Source organism: Haliotis rubra, unplaced genomic scaffold (assembly GCF_003918875.1).
Source record: "Haliotis rubra isolate DU_JTF1 unplaced genomic scaffold, ASM391887v1 Scf27, whole genome shotgun sequence".
NCBI lineage: Eukaryota > Metazoa > Mollusca > Gastropoda > Lepetellida > Haliotidae > Haliotis > Haliotis rubra.
The window spans coordinates 2,730,734-2,752,147 of NW_025766780.1; the positions used below are offsets into that span (position 1 = coordinate 2,730,734).

The 21,414-nt window shown below is 41.0% G+C and overlaps 3 protein-coding genes and 1 long non-coding RNA gene across 4 annotated transcripts in view; 3 read left to right on the forward strand and 1 right to left on the reverse strand.

Annotated features, from left to right (window-relative positions):
* The window catches only part of LOC124280579 (glutathione S-transferase A4-like), a 29,039-nt gene extending 24,941 nt beyond the window's left edge, over window positions 1–4,098 (reverse strand). The window contains exon 1 of the mRNA XM_046716557.1: window positions 4,088–4,098. The gene's annotated coding sequence lies outside the window, so the exon portion shown is untranslated. The remainder of the gene's footprint in view (window positions 1–4,087) is intronic.
* On the forward strand, window positions 56–4,867 carry LOC124280581 (glutathione S-transferase A4-like). The gene is made up of 6 exons (XM_046716559.1): window positions 56–247; window positions 1,376–1,427; window positions 1,885–2,017; window positions 3,043–3,175; window positions 3,540–3,674; window positions 4,545–4,867. Exons 1-6 carry the CDS (start codon window positions 164–166, stop codon window positions 4,659–4,661), a joined length of 654 nt encoding a protein of 217 aa, XP_046572515.1. The 5' UTR covers window positions 56–163; the 3' UTR covers window positions 4,662–4,867.
* A 6,322-nt stretch (window positions 4,868–11,189) lies between these two features.
* LOC124280615 (glutathione S-transferase A4-like) overlaps window positions 11,190–21,414 on the forward strand; it is a 31,407-nt gene continuing 21,182 nt past the window's right edge. Inside the window, exons 1-4 of the mRNA XM_046716597.1 lie at window positions 11,190–11,277; window positions 17,631–17,693; window positions 18,785–18,925; window positions 19,619–19,840. Coding sequence (XP_046572553.1) covers window positions 11,205–11,277; window positions 17,631–17,693; window positions 18,785–18,925; window positions 19,619–19,840 — 499 coding nt within the window. The 5' untranslated portion in view covers window positions 11,190–11,204. The remainder of the gene's footprint in view (window positions 11,278–17,630; window positions 17,694–18,784; window positions 18,926–19,618; window positions 19,841–21,414) is intronic.
* Window positions 13,040–14,463, forward strand: LOC124280584. The gene is made up of 2 exons (XR_006899716.1): window positions 13,040–13,070; window positions 14,346–14,463. It is a non-coding gene; the product is annotated as an uncharacterized LOC124280584 (long non-coding RNA).

The following is a 21,414-nucleotide window of genomic DNA, read 5'->3' on the forward strand; positions in this document are numbered from 1 at the left end:
AAAATTATATATATTCAGAGACTAAGCCTTAGTCTATAACACACCCGGCCACAGCTGTGCCTCCACTGCGGACCTAGTGGCCTCCAGTCCCCCCCTGACACCGTCCTTGACCTTTAACAACAACTATCGCAATTCAGTGCACACTTTCCGACCTATAACAACGATGGCAGCTCCTAAACTTTATTACTTTGACGGACGTGGAAAAGGAGCAATAGTACGATTGACGCTGGCGGCGTGTGGTATCAAGGTGAGATACTAGAATGTTTATGATGCGGTGAACCTATAGTTGGTCTCATACGAGATCATCCATCTTGCATGTTTTTGTCGACCATGTGATCTTTAACCTTCGAATGTCATGAAAATGTTTACGACACATTTAAGTTTCTGTTCGACTGAACATTGACATATGCACGTTGTCATGTATGTCCCAAAGAGTAAACAATAAATAGAATTTTAATTTCTATGTACAGGTCCACGTGTACTATATGCTGGTGTCGCAACAGAAGTGTTGCCCGTGAAATACGGATCACAAACGTATACACGAGATCGTCTCAAACATATACAAGAGATCGTCACAAACATTTAAACGAGATCATCTAAAACATCTGCACGAAATCGTCTCAAACACACAATGAGATAATTACAAACAGATACATGCTCTTTACAAACAATGAACGTTTTCCTTTTGTTGAATCTTTTACTTAACAAAAGGTAGTGTAGTGAGTGAACGATCTGTTGTTATTTGTTAACCAGATGATGAAATTATTGTTAACAATGTTAACAATTGTTAATACAGCGAGTGTCGTCTCGCTAGCGGTAATATGTGGGCGTGGCTGAGTATAGTTTTGCGCCGCTTGTAGCCAAACTTCAGTAACATCAAGACACCACAACGAAGTTTCACACATTGTACTCAACGCGGTTACGCTATGGCTACCCGACCTCACAGACGTACGTTACATCCACTCAATCGCCATACTTTCAGAAAGTTTAATGCAGCTCATTTTCACATGTTACATCATAATGATGCGTAGGTTTCCCTTGTTGTCATTGTAAGACTCTCGTGACTCTACCATCCATCGTCCGTGATACCGTTAGTACTGAACCTATTCATTATTGTCTAGTTAATAATATGAGTATGATGTTCATCATTTCTATCATGCTATGTGTGTCCGAATACACCAAATTTCAACGTATAAAATGACACGAGCTACTCTAACACTATAATACATTCCCGCAATTTCACTCGATATTCGTCTATCATTAACAAAAAATCAGTATGAATGAGTTGTTAAGCGTTCGTTTAAACGGCATTACTACCAGTGAAAATTTCAAAACAATTTGTTCAACATTTCCTATACCTATTCATTCTGTCTAGTTCACAGAAGAGCTACTAACAGAAAGAGAGCAGATTGAAAAATGGAGATCAGGTACATAATAAGTGTTTTTTTCGTCAACGTAAACAGGAACAGTTTCTAGCATGTGTGCATGTTCCCATGGTAACTTTGTTGCACGTCAGACAAACACGTTGGAGCTATTATGAAATGATAAACTCATGTCACTATTGACGCTAATGTAGATGGATATCTTGGATTATTTTGTCAGGTTATTGTGGGGTTATTTGAAGCATAGATGAAGGTCTAACCACTATAAACTAAAAGTATGGATACACGAGTAAAGCCATTAGCATCAAAGGCGTTTTCCATGTTCAGATGGACTACTTCTGTTTTCACATTGTTGACATTGTTGGAGATACCTTAATACCACTATCGCCACGTTTATGTTATGTAACAGCAAATAACACGTGGACTTCACTCGTACTTAAATGCAGGATGGACCTATGGATACTATGTCACCATATTGTTATTTGACCGTTTCCATGTTCAGATGGACTACTCCTGTTTTCACAAGTGCCAATGTTGGAGATAGATGGCCTGAGACTGGTTCAGACAGGGGCCATTGTTCGGTACATAGCAGATAAAGAAGGGCTGCTGGGGTCATCACACGAGGAGACGGCCAGGTACGTCAGCACCTGTTCACAAACATACATCCTTCTGAATTAAAGAAATGTGTATGATAGTCTGAAACAAATGCGCAGTGTAAGGTTGAACTATACGAAGTCAACCTGCACTGAAGTAATTGTGTGCAATACAAAATACAGTGAATGAGCGTATAACGCCGTCTGTAAAGGAATATGTGTCTGATAATCTGGAACAAATGTGCAGGGTAAGGTTGAATATTTACACATGTACGAATCCAGCCTGCACTAAAGTAATTGTGTACACTTATGGAAATATGAAATTCAGTGAATAAGTAATGACGCATTTAAAAGTAATTGTGTGAAAATGAAATGAAGGTGTCAGATTGGTTAAAACAGCATTCCAGTTGTATCAGCTGAATGTGTGAGGGAAGACCTAACTAATGTCTCGGACTTCTACACCTCTGATGATATGCATTAAGGTCTGAAACGAACGTGCAGAATAGGGTATATATACATGCGATTCTGATATGCACTGAGGTAATTGTATTCAGTTAAATGGATGACTTACAGTGAGTGAGCGTTCAACGCCGCTTTCAACAGTATTCATGGAAGGCCATCGTAATGGTTATGAGAGAGGATAATCCGAAGACTTTGTTGCCTCAGACGTTTAGTTCATTGTTGACACGAACACGGATATAGTACCAACAAACACAGAAACAATATTCGGGTTAACCGGGATTCGACACAACAATCATACGGTCCTGCCATGCAGATTCTGCAGAGCAGATTACCTCACTAAGATCACCCCCCTGAAAAAAAACCTCTTTATTTGATCGGTTGCGGTTTTTAGTGTTTAGTGATTCTACTAAACATCGGTAAAGAATGATCTTTCAACTTGAATAAACTTATGAATTTTCGTATTTTGAGTAATTATGTTTACCCATATGAAAACTAGTCCTCCACAACGCATGCTATATAATTGTAGTTCGTGGGTCTAAGGTCTTTAAGTATTCCGAATAGACAGTGTTTGGTTGGCTCTGGGAACGTGTAATATTTCTTTTCAGAATCAACGAGCTTTTCGAAGGCTCGCGTGACTTTATGTCCGCCTTCTACCCAGCTGTGTTTGTGGATATTAAGGAGGTGTTGGAGAAGGCCTCGGCCAAAAGTTTGCCTCGCTACCTCCCTATATTTGATAAGGTAAGCTCTCATTTTTATGGGATTTTGTTGAATTTTGCTGAAGGTCTAATTTGGGGTACAGTACAAAACAATTCCCTATGGTTGAAACGCCGGATCACTGGGACTGACGATTGAAATGAATCTGATGTTCGCACATGAACCAGCTTATCCTAGTTCGTTATCTATCGAGTGTGACCGCCATTGCCCTGTAAAGTACAAATCACATTCGTCCACAACTTTCTATAAAGCATTCTGTTCTCGGTATATCCGGCAACTGACATCTTCTTAACATCAATCAGCCATGCGTTGTCTTCAAAAACATTCAAACGAACGGAGGAATATGACCCCATGCCGCCATATTAATGAGTACGTTACCTGTTGACAGGTTCTGAAGAAAAACGGAACTGGTTTCCTGGTTGGCGATAGTGTGACGCTGGCAGATATTGGTCTTTTGGAGCCAGTTCTCATGACAATTGACTACTATGGGTTAGAAGCTCTAAAGGATTATCCATCTCTTCAGGTAAGTCTGCATGAAAAATTCAGAAAAGTCAGAAAGCTTTGACCAGCTTGAGATTTACTGCTTTGTTACAAAGTTGTAACCATTGAACAACATCTGCATGCAACACTTTCATTGCTTCCTGGGCAGAAGTGTCCGTGTTTTTATTGTATCCTCTTCCTGGTGGTTTTGTTATATATATTTTATCTTGTTGACCTTTTGGTGTACAGTAGGAGAACACGGGTCACGTACAACAGGAAGACACGTGTAATGTGGGCATAGCATGGTGGACGAGCTGTCTAAGGCGCCAGGCTAGTGATCAAGCGAGCTTGAAGGTGCCGGGGCCGAGCCCACTTGTGACCGGGTGTAAACACCTTGGAGTCAACTTTGTGTGCAGACTCTTTGAGTGTTGTCACAATCCCTAGTGTACAGTACACAACCCTGTGCACTTAAAGAACAGACGATTCCGTTTGAATATGACCAGATGTTTGCCACATGAATACCTAGTTGCGGGTACAGCAACGTGCAGTGAACTGCGAATGGGTACCTCGTAAGGATGGGAATGCCGCATTAACTCGGTGTGCCTAGTGGCTGCAAGAGTTGTATGGTCCCCAGGGAGTTGAGATTGATAATACCATGTGCCGTTGAGATTGACATCCAATGATCGATGGAAAATAATACCAGCGCCGCATGTACTAGTTGCGTGGATATGTGCGCTATATAAATATCATATAACAACATAAAGTACAAAAAATGCTTATCTGGGAAATGAACAGCTAGGAAACACGAATAAAGTACAAAAGGAAAACACGTGCAGGAAACAACAGGTGTAAAGTTTGTAAAGGACAAAGTCACATGCATGTTCATCTGTACACATGTTCCGTACATTTTCAGGAGTTTCACAAGAAGGTTACGTCTCTGCCGAACATGGCTGAGTTCCTGGCAGGACCACAGCGGAGGAAGCCTAATGATGACGTGTATGTCTCCACCGTGAAGAAGGTCATCTTTTAATGATCTCATCGTTCTAGATTGGCCGTGTGAACAGCGTCAGTAGTTTGAGATGCGTGTTAGCTCACCTTGTTACGTGAAGTTATGTAGGTGCAAACCCTCCTTCGCGGTTCCTTTTTTCGACACACCTTCCTAAGTGATAGGTGTCTGTCGTTTCTGACATGTTTAACTGGGTCATATTTTTAATATAAAAGTCTTTGACAAGCGAATATTTGTGTTATTTTTCTTTTAAATTCGAGACACATTTTGAATAATATCGACGCTTTCAGCGGTAAAGGGTGATTCGTGCCGCTGTGGTCGAAATGTCTCCTCACGAATCATTCATGTCTGAATTATGTACGATCACAAGTCAGTCATGTCTTAATTGTGTATTCTCATGACGCATTCATGTCTGAACTATGTAGGGGAGACCGGGGTCAATTTTAACACTTTTTACTTAACTTCTTGTAGTTCGATCCCAGACGACCGCTCACAAAGTTAATCGGTACTAACTAGTACATTGGCATCGTGGCTTTAAACCTCAGTGTCGTTTCAAGTTCACTATCATGTCTTTACAAAGTTATTACGTATCAAATGCAATGACTACAAGTGTTACAATTGACCCCTAGCACGGGGCAATTGTAACAGGTGGATGGGGCAATTGTAACAAAGAAGGTTCAAATGTAACAATTTGTTTATTTTCCAAATGAAATCAAAATAAAATGTGGAAAGATGTTATCTTGATCAGTTGAGGTGGAAATGGATTAACAATAAACCTTTATCACCATCGACATTTAAAATGTTTTTCGTTTAAAATTCTTGTATTGGTATGCCCCCAAAATAATACAAAGACTAAAACCAAAAACTTTCACCCGAGGCTAATACTATCAACATAACACTGAAAATGTTCTACTATGATAAACCTAGTAAAAGAACTAACATAAAACGTTCATCATAATTTGCTTTATTATGATAACACAAGGGAAAATTACATGGGGGCAATTGTAACACAGTGTTACAATTGCCCCTGTTGGCAGTAGCCATGTTTCATGCCACGTCACACGTAACAACCTTGGGCTTCTCAAATATTTCTACTTCCAAATATGTCGTAATATCTAAATTTTACACTTGAAAAGTTAATTTCATACCAAACACCATTTACTGCATTAAGAACGCTTTAATACGTTTTGTGAAAAAATTACTTCATTTTTCGTCAACTGTATCTCGCCATAACCGAGCAGATGAAAAACGCCTGGATGAGTATACCGCAGGAAAGTAAAGGGAAATAACTCTACTCACTACACTATGCTTGAGCGAAAACGTTTAGAGTAATCGCCCTTGTTACAATTGACCCGTGTTACAATTGACCCCGGTCTCCCCTACTATCACAAGTCAATCATGTCTTAATTATGTACATGTCAATCATGCCTGGACAACGTACACTCACGACTTTGTTTCACAGCAACAAACTGTCATAAGTCATTTACGTCACAATAATTTATTGTCACATGCATTACAGCTGTAGAATCAACCCAATGCTACAATCGGCATTGTGACTGACTGACTGAATTTGGTTTTACGCTGCTTTTAGCAATATTCCAGCAACATCACGGTTGGGGACACCAGAAATGGGCTTCACACATTGTACCCATGTGGGGATTCGAACCCGGGTCTTCGGCGTGACGAGCCAACGCTTTAACTACTAGGCTGCCATCGGCATTGTGAGCAGGATCAGCACAATTTCCATGAATTGGGTCTCCAGTAGTGAGTGAGTGAGCTTAGTTTTACGCCGCACTCAGCAATATTCCAGCTATATGGCGGCGGTCTGTAAATAATCGAGTCTGGCCCAGACAATCCAGTGATCAACAGCATGAACATCGATCTGTGCATTTGGGAACCGATGACATGTGTCAACCAAGTCAGCGAGCCTGATCACCCGATCCCGTTAGTCGCCTCTTACGACAAGCATTGTCGCCTTTTGTGGCAAGCATGGGTTGCTGAAGATCTATTCTACCCCCGGATCTGGTCCTAGATTTTCGAAGCTCTCTTAGCGCTAAGTTAGTCGCAAGTTAATGTTAATGTATGGCACTTACGACTATCTTAGCGCTAAGAGAGCTTCGAAAATCTAGGCCCTGGTCTCCAGTAACCCATGGTTGTTGTTAGAGGCGTCTAACGGGATCGGATGGTGAGGCTTGCTGACTTGGTTGGCACATGTCATCGTATCGTAATTGCGTGGATCGATGCTCATGATGTTGATCACTGGATTGTCAGGTCCAGACTTGATTATTTACAGACCGCCTCCATATTGCTGAAATATTGTGTATAAGACAAAATATTATGGATGTCAACTTCTTCTTTATTCTATTTTATTTGTGTACACATAAAGAAGAAGTTGACATCCATAATATTTTGTCCAACGCGTGAATACCAACTTCTATATGCCTCTCAAGAACCTGAAATATTGTGGCTGAACTACTGTGGCGTTAAACAACAATCAATCAACTGTTGTATGTAACGTTTATGGTTTATAACATTTACAACGTAATTTACTTATTATTTACATTAAAGTGTTGAGTGAAAAAGTCGGTACAGTGACGTAGAGGTGGCCGTTGTATATACTTCCAGGTGCCACTGGGTTACGTATGTATGAAAGCTTGTGAGCATGACCCCCATCATGACAGCAAAATACAACAGCTTCCAGACGTCGTATGTGTCTATCGTGGCTACTAGATATGTAAATGTCTGCTCACTCAGACGAAATAGAGTCTCCACACTCTATCTCAACAACGTCATCGTTTCTTAGAAAAACAAAGTCCTTGCTTATACATTTTGAGGTGTAACAGTAAATACACTTACGGTTCAGGTGATTGCAAGTGTTGCTCCACGAACATTGTATTTGAAATGACTGTTCAGTCTGAGGTATCTGAAACAGCCATAAAATGAGTACATACTATGTCCTTTATACACGCAGGAGTATTTTCTAATATTGTGTTTCATCCGTGAACACTATGACAGGGTGGTTTTGTCAGTAGTCGAGAACCAGACCGGGGAAATAACAAAGGTTACAGAACATACGCTGTGCCATCCGATCATCACATGGTGACCAATGACCAAAGAAAGACCAGAAACATGACGAATATTTTACTGTAATAAATATGCATCAGAATGGTACAAATGAGCTTATCATAACCGTGTGCTTGAGTGTCTGATAACAGAATATTGGAACGCGCTGGATTGACGACTGAACATCACACGTCGTGATTGTCTGTTGAGGACAGGCAATCCTGGCACTATTACTGTGCTTAGTTCTACCTTATAATGCCGCCGGTAAAATATACGCATCCTGATCCAATACGTGTGGGTCCAGTATGGAGAGAGAATTTCTGGTTATTGCTAACTCTACTGCCTTGAACTCAAAACTGTTTCATTTGTCTGCAGACCAATATCCTGTTTTTTGCTGATCCAGAAGGTGTGCACCCAAATCGACGGATCGTCGACGAACAAGTTGTGGGACGATGCAAATGGCATCATGAAGATTTCTGCAAAGGCATTTCACTCCACAGCACTGGTGATGTTTGTGTAATGGTGTTGGAAGATGAATCATGCCTTTGGAATTGTGCATTCACCGGCCAACACAGTGGACCAAACAACGTCTTTGTGAATTCGATATGCTTCTAAACATAATATGGTCAGTGTCCTTCTATGTGGTCGATGTAGGCTTCAAAGACTATCCCTTGACGATGAAGGAACCTTCTGACTGGTTTTGAGATACTGCTGGGTAACCACGTGGCTTCAATCTATAGCGTATCTCTTTGATAATGCAGCCAAAGTACTGATGATGCTCCTCGTCAAATGGTACATATGCGTCTTGTAATTTGAGACTGATCACGTAGTCTCCTGGTCGAATGGTAATGTGAAGCAAAGTGACAGATATTGATACTGTTAAACTTGTTATTCATTACATCTCTTATTAGAATGGTGGCTGTGATCCATGTGATCCTCACTCGAAAGATGGTATAGATCTGGATCAGCCAAAGTTAAGTATTGTGATCCCGTAAGCGTGTATGTTGATACCGAGCCGGGCCTCACCTGAGATACTCTCACCCTTAGAGAAGGGAAACGATGTTCAGTATTCTTAGCTGTAGATATAGACGGGTGATCTGTATTTCGTTTCTGCCATGTAAAGTTGAAAGTAACTCCGAGAGACATTAACTTTCACATTACACTGGCAACGACAGTCGCAACATATGGAGTGAAGGTCCTGCTTTCCACGTCAAATAGGACTTAATTTATTATACATAGTGACCTATCTTTTTGTGTTTAATGATACAGACTAAAAAACCCCAAAACCAAAAGGGTTCTCTTAAATTCAAAACACGTCTCCACATCAAGGCAATAAGAGGGAGAATGGTATGCTCTGGACGCCATGTTATCAAGTCGTGCGAAATCAGCTATTATTAGACCCTTCGTTTTTTCGGTGGTGTCCATTATTAAGACTAAAGATTGTTTGGGCGAGGTGCTTTTTGCACCAAAAAAAAAGATATGTGTGGTACACGATAATATTTTACCTGAAATCCGCCTCTCCATCGGGAAGATTTTTGGATCAGTCGTGTTGACACTTGCAAAGAAACCTGTCGCCTGCTGTCGCCTGCTTTCGCCAAATATTCAGAAGGTATAATAAATAAACGGTAATGATGTATGGCAGTAAATCTGTTGACCGTCAACTGTATTCAAGGACGATAGGGATCAAGTTGGTAAAGGTCAAGACTCCTCGCTAGCCATGGCATTCTAGGGATTCTAGGGACCAAACATCGCCACTCGGGGAATGCAACTGGGACAACAAATGATGTCAGTATGCTGTCCTATTTACATGTGATACATATGTCGATCTTAGGAGGGAGTATATTCCACAGAAATATTTGTGTCACCCTACAAGGGAACACTTATCAGATTTTTATCATCAGAAAAAGAATCGTTTCATGTAAAATTAGCCCTATTTTAAATACATTCGTTGACATTAAGGAAGAGTCTGAATTCTTCTGGCAACTAATTTCACAATGTTATGATGCTTTTCACTATTTGCACAGTCCATACTTTTCATGTCATTATAATACTATATATACGGTCCGGAGGCCTAAGTACAAAAAAATTATCTTCATCTTGATAATGATCTGTGAAAGTATAGTCTCCTTATTTCAGTTATGTTCCCCTAACTTTCATTTCTTCCTCGAAATTTCGAGTTCCTGATACAAACTAAACTAACGAGAAATTGATGCACTTCAATCTGTGCCTTTTGCCATCTATCTGGTTTTCTTTCTTGCAACCATGCAAAAATGTCATATTGAAAATGTTTAAAACATTCAGTGTTACGGTCTAATTTGGTCAAGAAATCTACAAGCTCTTCTGGTACTGTATTTGTCGACACAAGAGAAGAATAATGTCCTCCGTCATTCAAAATATATTCACATACAGTTAACAAGTCAATATAACCCTTTTCAACAGTATCTGATTGTATATTGAAGGCGGTCAATAGTGTTCTCAGTATTCAATAATTTCTTACACAGTGAATTAAATGCCTTTCTTTTAATGTCCAAAGTGCAGAATCATCCATTTGAAGTCATAGTCACTTTTATGTTGTAATTTTGCTTTCCTCTTCTTCACATATTGAGCGTGATTCGAGTATCACTTGTTCCATATCACATTACTAGCTTGCGAGCGAGAGAGGCATCGTAATCCGGTTGGACTGTACCACAGGCCGGTCGAGCGATTCTTTATCAATTGTACAGTCAAACCACCTCAACGATTTGTCAAAGATTTGTTCACTCCCTATAAGTCCCTGAAACGCATGTGAGTAAGTTTGTCCCACAAGTGTTAAAGTTGGGAAAGATCAAGACTAATTGCTAGACATTCTGGGGTGTTGTGATGCTGGAGGTGAGCATTGGCGTCCTAAAACATCGACACTCACAGCATGCAAACAGAACAAATGATGAAAGTATGCTGTCCCGATAGTACTGTCTCGTTATTTCAATAATTGTCTCCTAATTTTGATTTCTCTAAATTACGAGTTCTTGAAACAAACACAACTAGCGAGAAATTACGAAAATATAACTGAACTAACAAATTTCGGTCATAATAGACAGATACTTGAAATAACGAGAATATTTTATTTTCAAAATATGATACCAGTGTGGCACCACTAGGCTTCCGTAGCAACTGGCGGAGATATGGTGTTAACGCTTTGTTGAATTTTGGCACTTTTTGCTTGCTTTTGTAAGGTCTGTAATGCGATAAGGCGAACTCGTCAGAAAGCTCATATAGCCTTCTTGGCTTTTGACCCGGCAGCTGATGGTCTTTCGCATAGTCTCCTAGCCGTATTATCTGCCCACTGTGTGATGACTCAGCTATAGCCCTAAATGAATCAAGTCTGAATCTCCCATCTTAAACGAATTCCTTTTCAATTCAGCTAAAATGAAATGCTTGAGTTATTTAAGTTGTTTTGTTTCTATGTCATGCTCCAAGAGACTGGGCGTTAGTCTAGGGAGCTGATTGCGTCAACAGTTATGCAATATGGCGACAGTAAGGCTGACATACTTTGATGGCCGTGGACGAGCTGAAGGCGTGCGACTCCTACTTGCTGCATGTGGCAATGAGGTACGTTCAGTTGTGATATTCAATTGTTTTGCTTTCTATTCATGAAATTTGTTTATATACGTTGGAGCCAAAGGACAATATGGACTGAAATAGTGAAGGCATCCTCCGATCGGGTGGAAATATAATGTATCAGCTGTAGAGGGGAAGACTGACCTACTTCAATCAGATGTGGTGCACGGAGCGCGTTGCATATGCAGTATTCTGAATGAAGGCTAGCCGGTCCACGCACGACGTCGTTGCAAACATTAATAACCAACTGCAACATTGCACATGAGCAGTGCCGTCTTAACTACATTATAAGACCCCGAATATATTTTAATGGAGAGAGTTAGTGAGTTTAGAAATATTCCAGCAAGATCACGTCGGGGGACACCAGATATTGGCTTCAAACGTTGTACCCATGGGGAGTCGAAAACTATGTGTTGTTTTTGCAGTAAGTATTCAACTGAAACGTTCCTTTTAAGCTGCATCTGCCCTGTTAGAATTTCCAGCAACCCATGCTGAGCGTACAAACGCAAATTTCGAAAAATATGAATCTCATAAAAGTAAGCGTTCATGTTGATGGATAGTTCATGGTAAATTGACGTAATGATTCCAGATGATATGATGTCATGCAATTTGACGTTCATATGAAACATTCGTACAAACACACCCACGGTGCAGAAAAACCATAATTTTGGCACGTACATCGACGGTTCTGGATGGAATCATGCATTTCACTCTGATGTCTCCTTTATAAAGGTTTGCGTCAAAAACAGTTCAGTATTGACGCTAGGAGGTGTACACGCGACAGAAACGATGCCTAGAGTAACGGCAGAGGAGAGGGGAATGGCCATTGGAATGTTGCATGGAGGTAGCTCTGCAACCGCTGTAGCTAGACAGTTGGGCTGTCATCTTACCACCCTTACACGACTTGCTCAACGTCATCAGCAAACCGGGGTTGCTGCTGATCGTCCCCGTACAGGACGGACACGAGTGACAACTCATGCGCAAGGTTGGTTCATCCGGGTCACTCATCTAAGGAACCGAACTCAAGCAGCAACAGTATCATCAGCCTTAGTTCATGGGTCAAGGGGAGTGTCCAGTGATACGATTAGGTGCCGTCTTCGAGCTGCTGGAATCCACTGCCGACGGCCATATGTGGGGCCAATTTTGACACGTCAACAACGTCAGCGACGTTTACAGCCCTCACACGGCAAGGGTGTCGATGGATTATCTGGCTCAGAACAACATTAACATTCTTCCATGGCTGTCTCATTCCCCGGATATGGCTCCCATTGAACATTCTGGGACGAAATTGGACGTGGGATTGCTGCAGGTAGACAGCCAGTCACACTTGCACAGTTTGAACAGAGACTTGTGTTTGAGTGGAACCACTTGCCTCAGGCCTTCTTTCAGACTTTCATAGTGAACTCAATGAGGCAACGTTGCACGGCCCGTGTGCAAGCTCAAGGTGGCTATAAGCGCTACTAAAGAGACTGTCACTTTTCGCGTTCAGGGATATCTCCATTGGACGGACTGTGATCAATTTGAACTTCTTGCAATTCAATGTCAACAGCAATTTCCAGCTGTTAAATTGATAGTGTTATTTATAGAATATGTGATAAGACAAAATATTTTGGTTGTCTTCTATTTAAAAACTTGACAAAAAGTCAGACTTGCGTTTCTTTTGCTGTTCAGTATACATTTTGAAGGCAATTTGAGGTTACAATTAACTCAAGGTCTTTTTCAGTTCACCGAAACATTGCTCCAAGAGGCAAGAATATGAAAAGTTACTGGAAGGTAATCATGTTTATTCTCCCAGAAATAAGTAACTTTGCAAAATATATAGTGGTGAAAATGTTGATACTTAAAATATATTCCATCATTCGACTGACCAACGTTCATCATCCAAATTCATCGACGAAACCCATACTCAATAGCAGTGATTGAGCGACGCGCCCAGAAGGTGCGAGTGTAACAATTTACAATGTCAGTATAGGGTGTGCTTATCAATTATATGACCGCGTCCGTGGTGTAGTGGTTAGAGCGTCCGCCCGGAGAGCGGAAGGGTTCGATCCCCGGCCGCGTCGTACCAAAAGACGTTAAAATATGGTACTTGTTGGTCCCTGCCTGGCGCTCGGCATTAATGGGTACAATTACTGGTCGGCTCGGAGTCAGTATAATGTGTCTGAGTTGGGTATTCATGCTTCACTGCGGCATGGTATCTCAGTGGGCTACCACTATAAAATCAGCTTAAGCCTGGGCTAGTACAAGCAGCCGCACATACACATACACACGCATGCACGTCGTCATATGAGCGAAATATTCTCAAGCACGATGTTAAACCCAATTTCACAACACCCCACCTTATCAATTATTCGATTATATACTCAGAATGTTTACAGCATTACAATTCACTAGGGGCGGTGGGGTAGCCTAGTGGTTAAAGCGTTGGATCGTCACGCCGAAAACCCGGGTTCGATTCCCCACATGGGCACAATGTGTTAAGCCCATTTCTGGTGTCCCCCGCCGTGATATTGCTGAAATATTGCTAAAAGCGGCGTAAAACTAAACTCAGTCAGTCAGTACAATTCACTAAGAATAACCTACATGCACCTTATATTGTCACATTTCCCATGCGTTTGAACCGTTCATCACCTTGCATGCTTTTTCACTGATTCCTACACCATGCAACCACCCAACCACGACATACAGTCCAACCACACTATAATATATACAGTCAAGGTAAAGTAAATTAAAATCCTGCATTATACTTGCATATAAACAGGTGATAGCTCTATGTCAAGTCAAGTCAAGTCAAAGGTGTTTTATTGTATCAAAGGCCATCAGCCCACATACACGTTTACATAAATACACTGGTTGAGAATATACCGATTAGTAGATACAGTGGAAATGATAAAAATATAACAGTCATTTAACAATTGGTGGTAATCAGGAGGACGTTTTAGAGTAAGGTAAATCTGAAATCCCATTCAACAAGTTATTTCTTAGGTCCATTCCATGTTTTACAAATAGAGATAATCTAAATATATGCTGAATGTATGTTTGTTACAGATGGGAAACTAATGTTTCATCAGGTGCCCCTGTTGGAGATTGATGGGCTGGAGCTGGTGCAAACTCCCGCCATTGTGAGATACGTGGCCAGGAAGGGAGGATTATATGGGCACTCCAATGAAGAAAAATCTAAGTGGGATTGAACATAGGATACTCTAAAAATTCCTTACATATTTACAATTATGTTGGTCAACGTATGGTCAACATCAGATTACAAACCACACCATGAATGGTCACAGGAAGGTTTACCGTTCGTCCATACATTTGCAGTCTCCGTAAAATGCCGACAAATGTTTTTTTGATCAGTTTAAAACGGCTGCCATGGCAGATATAGAAAAAATATATATCCGGTTTTGACATCAGCTTAATTAGCAAGACTGCTCATACATATCATGAACTCAATGTATACTCAACCGAATTAAAAAACTGGACACTTGTTAAATACAATCCCACAATGAAATTAGTATGTGCATCATTATGAGAATAGACGTCTATCACACTGTTATCAATCAGGTAATAATAACATTGATGACTGTTGGAACAGAAGATGTCAATTGCTTTCCTCTTCTTCACATATTGAGCGTGATTCGAGTATCACTTGTTCCATGTCACATTACTAGCTTGCGAGCGAGAGAGGCATCGTAATCCGGTTGGACTGTACCACAGGCCGGTCGAGCGATTCTTTATCAATTGTACAGTCAAACCACCTCAACAATTTGTCAAAGATTTGTTCACTCCGTATGAGTCCCTGAAATGTCATGTGAGTAAGTTTGTCCCACAAGTGTTAAAGTTGGGAAAGATCAAGACTAATTGCTAGACATTCTGGGGTGTTGTGATGCTGGAGGTGAGCATTGGCGTCCTAAAACATCGACACTCACAGCATGCAAACAGAACAAATGATGAAAGTATGCTGTCCCGATAGTACTGTCTCGTTATTTCAATAATTGTCTCCTAATTTTGATTTCTCTAAATTACGAGTTCTTGAAACAAACACAACTAGCGAGAAATTACGAAAATATAACTGAACTAACAAATTTCGGTCATAATAGACAGATACTTGAAATAACGAGAATATTTTATTTTCAAAATATGATACCAGTGTGGCACCACTAGGCTTCCGTAGCAACTGGCGGAGATATGGTGTTAACGCTTTGTTGAATTTTGGCACTTTTTGCTTGCTTTTGTAAGGTCTGTAATGCGATAAGGCGAACTCGTCAGAAAGCTCATATAGCCTTCTTGGCTTTTGACCCGGCAGCTGATGGTCTTTCGCACAGTCTCCTAGCCGTATTATCTACCCACTGTGTGATGACTCAGCTATAGCCCTAAATGAATCAAGTCTGAATCTCCCATCTTAAACGAATTCCTTTTCAATTCAGCTAAAATGAAATGCTTGAGTTATTTAAGTTGTTTTGTTTCTATGTCATGCTCCAAGAGACTGGGCGTTAGTCTAGGGAGCTGATTGCGTCAACAGTTATGCAATATGGCGACAGTAAGGCTGACATACTTTGATGGCCGTGGACTAGCTGAAGGCGTGCGACTCCTACTTGCTGCATGTGGCAATGAGGTACGTTCAGTTGTGATAGTCAATTGTTTTGCTTCCTATTCATGAAATTTGTTTATATACGTTGGAGCCAAAGGACAATATGGACTGAAATAGTGAAGGCATCCTCCGATCGGGTGGAAATATAATGTATCAGCTGTAGAGGGGAAGACTGACCTACTTCAATCAGATGTGGTGCACGGAGCGCGTTGCATATGCAGTATTCTGAATGAAGGCTAGCCGGTCCACGCACGACGTCGTTGCAAACATTAATAACCAACTGCAACAATGCACATCAGCAGTGCCATCTTAACTATATTATAAGACCCCGAATATATTTTAATGGAGAGAGTTAGTGAGTTTAGAAATATTCCAGCAAGATCACGTCGGGGGACACCAGATATTGGCTTCAAACGTTGTACCCATGGGGAGTCGAAAACTATGTGTTGTCTTTGCTGTAAGTATTCAACTGAAACGTTCCTTTTAAGCTGCATCTGCCCTGTTAGAATTTCCAGCAACCCATGCTGAGCGTACAAACGCAAATTTCGAAAAAAATGAATCTCATAAAAGTAAGCGTTCATGTTGATGGATAGTTCATGGTAAAGTGACGTAATGATTCCAGATGATATGATGTCATGCAATTTGACGTTCATGTGAAACATTCGTACAAACACACCCACGGTGCAGAAAAACCATAATTTTGGCACGTTCATCGACGGTTCTGGATGGAATCATGCATTTCACTCTGATGTCTCCTTTATAAAGGTTTGCGTCAAAAACAGTTCAGTATTGACGCTAGGAGGTGTACACGCGACAGAAACGATGCCTAGAGTAACGGCAGAGGAGAGGGGAATGGCCATTGGAAAGTTGCATGGAGGTAGCTCTGCAACCGCTGTAGCTAGACAGTTGGGCTGTCATCTTACCACCCTTACACGACTTGCTCAACGTCATCAGCAAACCGGGGTTGCTGCTGATCGTCCCCGTACAGGACGGACACGAATGACAACTCATGCGCAAGGTTGGTTCATCCGGGTCACTCATCTAAGGAACCGAACTCAAGCAGCAACAGTATCATCAGCCTTAGTTCATGGGTCAAGGGGAGTGTCCAGTGATACGATTAGGTGCCGTCTTCGAGCTGCTGGAATCCACTGCCGACGGCCATATGTGGGGCCAATTTTGACACGTCAACAACGTCAGCGACGTTTACAGCCCTCACACGGCAAGGGTGTCGATGGATTATCTGGCTCAGAACAACATTAACATTCTTCCATGGCTGTCTCATTCCCCGGATATGGCTCCCATTGAACATTCTGGGACGAAATTGGACGTGGGATTGCTGCAGGTAGACAGCCAGTCACACTTGCACAGTTTGAACAGAGACTTGTGTTTGAGTGGAACCACTTGCCTCAGGCCTTCTTTCAGACTTTCATAGTGAACTCAATGAGGCAACGTTGCACGGCCCGTGTGCAAGCTCAAGGTGGCTATAAGCGCTACTAAAGAGACTGTCACTTTTCGCGTTCAGGGATATCTCCATTGGACGGACTGTGATCAATTTGAACTTCTTGCAATTCAATGTCAACAGCAATTTCCAGCTGTTAAATTGATAGTGTTGTTTATAGAATATGTGATAAGACAAAATATTTTGGTTGTCTTCTATTTAAAAACTTGACAAAAAGTCAGACTTGCGTTTCTTTTGCTGTTCAGTATACATTTTGAAGGCAATTTGAGGTTACAATTAACTCAAGGTCTTTTTCAGTTCACCGAAACATTGCTCCAAGAGAGGCAAGAATATGAAAAGTTACTGGAAGGTAATCATGTTTATTCTCCCAGAAATAAGTAACTTTGCAAAATATATAGTGGTGAAAATGTTGATACTTAAAATATATTCCATCATTCGTCTGACCAACGTTCATCATCCAAATTCATCGACGAAACCCATACTCAATAGCAGTGATTGAGCGACGCGCCCAGAAGGTGCGAGTGTAACAATTTACAATGTCAGTATAGGGTGTGCTTATCAATTATATGACCGCGTCCGTGGTGTAGTGGTTAGAGCGTCCGCCCGGAGAGCGGAAGGGTTCGATCCCCGGCCGCGTCGTACCAAAAGACGTTAAAATATGGTACTTGTTGGTCCCTGCCTGGCGCTCGGCATTAATGGGTACAACAAGGACTGGTCGGCTCGGAGTTAGTATAATGTGTCTGAGTTGGGTATTCATGCTTCATTACGGCATGGTATCTCAGTGGGCTACCACTATAAAACCAGCTTTAGTCTGGGCTAGTACAAGCAGCCGCACATACACATACACACGCATGCATGTCGTCATATGAGCGAAATATTCTCAAGCACGATGTTAAACCCAATTTCACCTCACCTCACCTTATCAATTATACGATTATATACTCAGAATGTTTACAGCATTACTAAGAATAACCTACATGCACCTTATATTGTCACATTTCCCATGCGTTTGACCTTACATCACCTTGCATGCTTTTTCACTGATTCCTACACCATGCAACCACCCAACCACGACATACAGTCCAACCACACTATAATATATACAGTCAAGGTAAAGTAAATTAAAATCCTGCATTATACTTGCATATAAACAGGTGATAGCTCTATGTCAAGTCAAGTCAAGTCAAAGGTGTTTTATTGTATCAAAGGCCATCAGCCCACATACACGTTTACATAAATACACTGGTTGAGAATATACCGATTAGTAGATACAGTGGAAATGATAAAATATAACAGTCATTTAACAATTGGTGGTAATCAGGAGGACGTTTTAGAGTAAGGTAAATCTGAAATCCCATTCAACAAGTTATTTCTTAGGTCCATTCCATGTTTTACAAATAGAGATAATCTAAATATATGCTGAATGTATGTTTGTTACAGATGGGAAACTAATGTTTCATCAGGTGCCCCTGTTGGAGATTGATGGGCTGGAGCTGGTGCAAACTCCCGCCATTGTGAGATACGTGGCCAGGAAGGGAGGATTATATGGGCACTCCAATGAAGAAAAATCTAAGTGGGATTGAACATAGGATACTCTAAAAATTCTTACATATTTACAATTATGTTGGTCAACGTATGGTCAACATCAGATTACAAACCACACCATGAATGGTCACAGGAAGGTTTACCGTTCGTCCATACATTTGCAGTCTCCGTAAAATGCCGACAAATGTTTTTTGATCAGTTTAAAACGGCTGCCATGGCAGATATAGAAAAAATATATATTTGACATCAGCTTTATTAGCAAGACTGCTCATACATATCATGAACTCAATGTATACTCAACCGAATTAAAAACTGGACACTTGTTAAATACAATCCCACAATGAAATTAGTATGTGCATCATTATGAGAATAGACGTCTATCAGTAATATTTTATTATTAAAATAGTTTTGAATTATGTTAGTTCCTTATTTTAGCGGCAAGCCAACAGCCTTAAGTTACCGCTCTTCATGTTATTTAGAGTTATCTCCCTTGACCTAATTCTTGTCGTCCTAGCGGTTGAAATGGCGGCATGCTTGATCTATCGTGACGAAAAATCAGTCAATTGGTAAAGAAAAACATAATGGCAGAAAGTATACAGGAGGTAAAACCCAAGCGCAAGACCGCTGGTAACCGGATGCAAGACGTGATGGAAGCTTTGAAAAGTCCAGTATCGCAGAAACAAGGAAGATCAAGCCTTACACGAGTGTCCCCTGTGTCCTTGTCGACAGACGCCATGACAGCTCCTGCTGGCGTTGAGAAAAATGACTTTGATTCTGAATATAGACGATTAAGTGAAGAGTTACATCAACTCAGGTTAGAAGACAAGAAAGCCGAACTCAGAAGAGAAATTGACAGATTAAAGGTGAAACTGACTTGTGAACAGGACGATCACGTGAACAGAGAGGTCAACCAAAGTGAAGGTCAAAGACGTCAAGATAGCGGCGCCAATGGTAATAACAAACATTTAGACTACACAAATTTTCTATGGGTCAATTCACTGGATACGGCAAGACAAACAGTCGATCTAGGGGGAGGTGTTAGCATCGATGTAGGAAAAAAATCTACAAACCTATCTAAGATATCATTGGACATGTGGATGTATGCAAATTTAGGATTATTGCGTGACCAGGTCCAGAAAGGTGCATTCGACAATGATGATGTTGATAGTTATCTCAAGTATATGCAGGACATTGCTAGGTACTCATCCAAGTATATTTGGCAAAGTGTTGTGCTATACGATAAGGAATATCGTATGCTCCAAGCCAAGGAAGGGTTTCGTTGGGGAACGCCATCACAAGACATCCGGGACCATCAATTGGTCCAAAAATCCGATGGTACAACTAAAGAACTGTTGAGGCAGAATGAGCAATCACGCAACAACAGACGTCCGTATAGACCACGCGGACCTTTCACACCTAATGGTCAAGAAATATGTAGCTAGGCGGTACAATTTCACATTTTGTCGAGATGAACTGTGCAAACTGAGGCATGTCTGTAGTGTTTGTTTTGGAAGGCACAGCAAGTTAGACCATGACCTTACTGCTGACCAGGGATCCTTTCGTGGATCACCTAGAGAAGACCGTTTATATCCAAAAAACGGCCAGTCGATGTCACAAGGGAATTCAACTCATTAAATTTTGCTGCTTGGGAGGAGCTGCTACCATTCACAGATCCAGATAGAGACTATATACTTGATGGGGTTGCAAATGGTTTTAAACTTATTGATGATGATGATGTGAGTGGTGAGACTGAACATTGTATTTCTAAGATCATAGATCAGCAATGGAAAGCAAGTTGTTGGTTGAACAACAAATTTTAGAAGAAATGAGTTTAGGGAATTATGTTAAAGTATCATCTAAACCAAAAATTGTAAGTGCCATTGGTGCAATCCCAAAATCCAATGGAAAAGTGAGATTAATTCATGACGGCAGTTTGCCGGCTGGTAAAGGAATGAGCAGCTTCATGACTTCATGTGACTGTGATTATATGGACCTTCGACACGCAACCAAATTAATCAAGGAAGGGAGTTATATTGCAAAACTTGACTTGAAAAGTGTTTACAGGTCAGTTAGAATTCATCCTTCTAATTATCAATACACTGGTTTGGCCTGGCGGTTTAAGGGGGACACAGAACTTACTTATTTCTATGATGCAAAATTACCCTTTGGAGCCTCTAAAAGTCCCAAGATCTTTCAGTCATTAACAGCAGCTGTGTGTAGAATCATGAAAAACCGGTATGGATTGGATGCCATCGCTTACTTGGATGATTTTCTGATAGTGTGTGATGACATGAATACTTGTGTACAAGCACTAACATTACTTGTGCAACTATTACGTCGGTTAGGTTTCAATATCAATTGGAATAAGGTAGAAGGGCCAACCAAGAGACTCACTTTCCTTGGAGTTGAAATTGATACAGTGCAGTGTGTGTTGAGATTACCAGACGAGAAGGTGTGTGATTTAACCGAAGTGTTGCAGAGTTACAAAGAGCCCAAGCGGGCCAGCAAGAAACAGCTGGAGAAAT

Coding starts and splice junctions, on each gene's coding strand:
- LOC124280581 (XM_046716559.1), top strand. CDS start 164: ATGGCAGCTCCTAAACTTTATTACTTTGACGGACGTGGAAAAGGAGCA. Junction 3,176..3,539: donor ACCTCCCTATATTTGATAAG/GTAAGCTCTCAT, acceptor ACCTGTTGACAG/GTTCTGAAGAAAAACGGAAC. Junction 3,675..4,544: donor AGGATTATCCATCTCTTCAG/GTAAGTCTGCAT, acceptor GTACATTTTCAG/GAGTTTCACAAGAAGGTTAC.